The sequence below is a fragment of the Glycine soja genome, chromosome 6 (assembly GCF_004193775.1).
Source record: "Glycine soja cultivar W05 chromosome 6, ASM419377v2, whole genome shotgun sequence".
Taxonomy (NCBI): domain Eukaryota; kingdom Viridiplantae; phylum Streptophyta; class Magnoliopsida; order Fabales; family Fabaceae; genus Glycine; species Glycine soja.
Window position 1 is genome coordinate 27911827 of NC_041007.1, and position 5334 is coordinate 27917160.

Below are 5334 nucleotides of genomic sequence, written 5' to 3' on the forward strand. Positions count from 1 at the left end.
ACAAGCTCCACATAGAGCTACATCAGAAATAGTATAAACTTTGTCAATAAGTACTTGTAGTTTCTCGTGAGGGGGAATACTTGCATTTGGGGGCATGTCACTCGGTTTGGAACTCCCTTAAGACTCAGGCTGATCACCATGGAGGAGGGAGTTGCCTGTGCACGACAGGGTGACCTTGACACTTGCTGCCTAGTTTTCCTAAGTGAGAGTGTCGTGTGGACACCCTTAGGCTATTTCCTGAGAATGGTACTACATTACATTTGAAAGTTGAGGTCAGATGCATGCATCATACTGAGCATGACTGATTGGAATTATGGAAGGCTGATGACTACTTGTTGGGTGTATGTTGGACTAATAGATGTTTGTGTATGATTATGGTATTTGTTAATGTTTTTTTACTAATCATCACTACCACAAAAATGATATTTTACGACGCAGGTTTTACGACGGTTGTATAAAAACTGATATCGTAAGTAAAGCGGTGGCATTTTTGTAAATAATTGGAAAATTTTAAAGACGGTTTTGATAAACCTGTCTTTGAAAACGCATTATGACATCGATTCTTGTAGAACCAACGCAGAATGCGAGAGGGAAATTAAAACCCGCGTCTCTTCCTTAGTTTTGCAAATTAAAACCCTAAATTCCTCATCGCTCTCTTTGTTCGCGCCATTTCTTCCAATTCTTCCAAGACTAGCTTCGCTTCTCTGTTCACCAAACTCCAACAATGGGACCACGAACCTCACTCCAACGACCTCACTAGCTCACATGCCACCGCCAGATTCCGTAGACTTTGGCCCTCACCTTCGCGAGCACCTCCAAGTGCGATTCAAGCAATGCCACCGCCCACAGAAGCGACGAAGTAGATGCGTCCTGCGCCATGAAGAGGAAGTTGAAGAGGTAGCCACCGATCTCAGCATCGGTGGAGAATTGTGGTGATGTGTCTTCGGAAATGGACTGTGGAAGAAGAAGCGGCACTAAAAACTGGAGAACTCAAGCATGGGGTAGGAAAATGGTGCACCATACTCTTATTATTCATTCACCTTCTTCTACCTTTGTTTGCTGTCAAGATTCACTCACACTCTGCACTATTTAACCTTGTTTCTCTATAAACCCCTATCTCTTTTCTCTCTTAAAGCCAACAACAATCTTGGATAAATCTCAGTGGCTGTGGTTGCACTTCTCTTTTCTTTTTTGGGAAATTTTTTGCTGCTATTTATGTAGGAATGTGTTTGGTAGGGCTAGATGTATGACTTACTGGATTTAGATATCGAATATTGAGTGGTGGTGAATCTGTTTTTTTAGTTTTTTCAGCTGAGTCAGCATCAACTGAGAGGAAGCAGATCTTATTATTGTCAAGATGAAGTTCATGAAGCTTGGTTCTAAGCCTGATACCTTTTAGACTGATGGGAACAATGTTAGGTGAGATTATGTTATGTATTCTTTTTAATATATACATTGTTGTTTATTACTAGTTTGATGATATTTTTAGGTGTGATGTGAATTACTTTTGTTCATGTGTTGCTGCTGTTGTTCCTTTTTTTTCAAATATAAATAAGTTTACATAAGTTGATAAGCATCATATGTGTTCTCCCAACAAGTTCTTTCATTAGTTCCTATAGTTTGTTTTGAAGGTGGTAATTGAATGAATTTACAGTTCCTATAAGTCTTGATTTCCCCCGATGTACTTCATTCTTCAAGGAGCTTTTCTGTGATTAAGAAGACGTTTTCATTTCATTCCTTCTTATTGTTCCTGTTTTTAATTGGAACAACTTTAATCTTTCCAATTCTTATTTGTGAATGGCTTCCATCTTTCATAATGTGTGGTATAAATAAATACACAAGAAGGTAATGCTGGGAAATATAGCTTATTAAATATTAAATATTAGATATATGAATAATAACCATGCCCCGCACATGATAGCTATTTGCCTATGGCTGCACATTATGCCGCCCTAGCTAGGATTCATACATTCCTTTGATGTTAAATTGTCTAATTTTTTTCTCCATTTACTTCTATAAGTGCGGTGTTTTTACACACTACTATTTATCCATTATTTATTCAATTATTTCTATTCTTTTATATGACTGATGTGAAAGAACTAAACTATATCCACTTGCATTTTCTATATTCTCTAAAACTGTATTATGTTAATTTTATAACATCTTGATACTAGCTACCCATCCCAATTTTCATCACCACTTTTCATCAGTCTTGTATCAATTCCCCCCACTAATGCATTGTACAGTTATAAAACTCGAATCATATATGCATTTTCTATCTCTTAGAGCAAATGAAAGATACCATTTCTTATGAAATATCTATTCAGATGCTTGAGATTTACAATGAGCAAGTCAGAGACCTACTTACTAAAGATGGTGCTAAAAGATATCCTTTCTTTAATATAAACTAATATAGACTAATAGTGTTATCTAAATGCAATATTCAATTGTTGATTCTCTTGTCCCTTAATGTAATCCTTAACACCTACATACATTAGAAATTTGCAACAATTCTCATAATGGCATCAATGTGCCAGATGCCAACCTTGTTCCAATTTCATGCACTTCTGATGTCATAAATTTGATGAACTTGGGACACAAGAATCGTGCAGTTGGTTCTACTGCCATGAATGATCGTAGTAGTCGCTCTCACAGGTAATTAATTTCATGATTGTTATGGTTAGTTTTAGACTTTAGCGTATGTACACACTCAAGTGCATGCCAATGGCATTTGTGCAGGCTACTTTTTATTTTCAGCGGTGATTGCTGCTATGCCACGCCCTTCCACTATGCCTCGTGCTTGGACTTTCTTTTTGCTTGATCAGGTCGTCTCACTAATTCTTAATTAAGTTGTTCATTTTCTTGTTGCAATTTGACTTTCAGACTTAAATAAATTAATAAAATAAAAGACAAAATTTTCATAGCAGTTAATTATTAGTATTTCTTATCAGAAGACAAACTTAATTTTATTAATGTAAAGAGTACCAGCTAGTAGTGCTCGATGAACTGCAATAGCATTTTCCTCACAGTACTAATTTTATATGGTTAAATTAATTAAAACCCAAAAGTGTTAAAAAAAGTATGGTCATGTATTGATACTCTTTTATCAATATGCATGTAGTAAATGTTTCATTCATATGTGAACCATGCTAATTGTTTGCTGGTTTATTTTTAGCATTTTTGTTTTATATTTTTTTAGTTTTGTATTTGTTACATTATTGGAATAGTTTAATTAATTTATTAAGTGTTTGTTATTGTAATAAATTCACCTAATTTGGTTAGGCTCTTGCTTCAAGGGATGCCAACTTATCTCATGTAGATATCAAATCTCGTTCCTGACTGAAGGAAATGCATTTGCTTTGCCATCCCTAGTGTCAGATATTCTTGTATTGTTACCCTAGTTACAGAACTAGGATGATATGAAATTCTTGATACTTCTTAAAAACCTCTTGGCAGTAAAAAAAATTTAGGAGCAAAGATATTATGGAGTTATTCTAGCTGCAAATAAAAGTATACTGTGTAGAGGTAGAATTACAAGTCATTTTATCCATATTAAATTTATTTTCTGTGTAGCTATTTTATCCTTATAGGAGCTTTATATATTTGTTGTTTTATTCTTTCAGAGAAGGAGAATTTGTGCTTATATGAATCACCTAATGAGCAATGGGAAGTAAATTTACCTGTTGAAGAAGTTCCTCTAGAGCATTAATTTTGCTAGGGATGGTATGCAGGAAAAAGACTGGTTATCTTTAGTTGTTGTTCATAGTGATACATGGTTACTTGCCCTTGCCTTTTATTTTGGAGCTAGATTTGGATTTGATAAAACTCACAAGTATATACCTTTCAGAAAAGTAGGACTTTTGATTTCATGTGAATGGAATATCCTCATTGGTCTTTGTATATTTAGCTGCCACAATCAATGTTCTTCCAATCATCATTTAGTAGTTTGTGTATTTGTTCTTGATAATTGGTAATGTTGTATGTTTTCTCGTGCATCAATCTACTCACATTTTGGCATTTTTAATGCGAGAATTGACTATTTAGTATGATCAATGAACTACCAACAATATTTGAAGTTGTTATTGGTGCAACAAAGAAACAAGTTAAAGAGAAGTCTTCGGTTTCAAAAAACAGTGGCAGCAAATCTAAATCTAAGTCTAACTTGTATGTTTTCATATCTTGTATCTAGCTTTTTAATGATGTATTTCAAGTGCAGGGAAGCACCAATTTAGAATCTATCCAGATCCAGAGTTGACCTTAGGTCTTCCTGTGCATACTGATTTCAATGCCCTCACAATTGTTTTGCAGTCACAAGTTTCTGGTCTCCAAGTGATCAAAGATGGGAAATGGATTGCAGTACCTGTTATTCCCAATGCATTTGTTATCAACCTGGGAGATCAAATTCAGGTACCATTTTTGTGCTTCCCGTAGTTTCTCTCCTTTTTCTATAAAACTTATGCATCTAGAGATTAATTTATTTCAGATTTATACAATGAGAAAGTATAAGTTAGTATATTTATCAATTTTAATACTGTTAGAGAAAAAGGCTAGATGCACACAAGTTTAATGTACAAACACAAAACTTTTGTGCTTAGTAAAAGTAAATGAATGAAACTTGTATTCACACACACATATAGGAAAACAAGTCTTAATTTGTTGGAGATATGATTAGGAAGTTATTATTAACTTGGAATTAGCCAGATTTAGTTAAGTTCAGTTTGTAGTTTAATAGATTTGCTCTTGTATATATAAAAGGATTTTGTTAAAATATAAATAACTCATGAATGTGATTACAAAGTAATTAGGAAAACAAGTCTTAATTTGTTGGAGATATGATTAGGAAGTTATTATTTACTTGGAATTAGTCAGATTTAGTTAAGTTCAGTTTGTAGTTTAATAGATTTGCTCTTGTATATATAAAAGGATTTTGTTAAAATATAAATAACTCATGAATGTGATTACAAAGTAATTAGGATGATTACAAGTAAATATTTTTTTTCTCTTCCCCTTCAGATCCGGTTATCAAATAACTCATAAGTTCCAAAATTTAGCATGGAATAAAAGTGAATAAAAAATGAATGTAAACAACAAAAGCAGAATTGAAGAAGTAACAGAATGAGGTAGTGATTTTTTTTCTACTTTGGAGATAATTTTGTGCAAGACGGGATCAGCAATGGCAACCTCTTCTTTTTTCTTCACCTTGTTTTTGTTGCTTCTCACTATTTCAAGTTTGCATCTAATCTTCCACTAACTTGTCAACTTCTACATGATTCCATGGACAGTGAATAAATTTTTAGAATTTTATCTATTTAAGTTGTTGTGGAGTCATCTTAT

The 5334-nt window shown here is 33.8% G+C and overlaps 1 protein-coding gene across 1 annotated transcript; it reads left to right on the plus strand.

Annotated features, from left to right (window-relative positions):
- Window positions 1–765: 765 nt before the first annotated feature.
- On the plus strand, window positions 766–4431 carry LOC114416058 (feruloyl CoA ortho-hydroxylase 2-like). The gene is made up of 3 exons (XM_028380933.1): window positions 766–919; window positions 2538–2655; window positions 4212–4431. The coding sequence occupies exons 1-3, from the start codon at window positions 766–768 to the stop codon at window positions 4429–4431; spliced, it is 492 nt and encodes a 163-aa protein (XP_028236734.1).
- The last annotated feature ends 903 nt before the right edge of the window (window positions 4432–5334 follow it).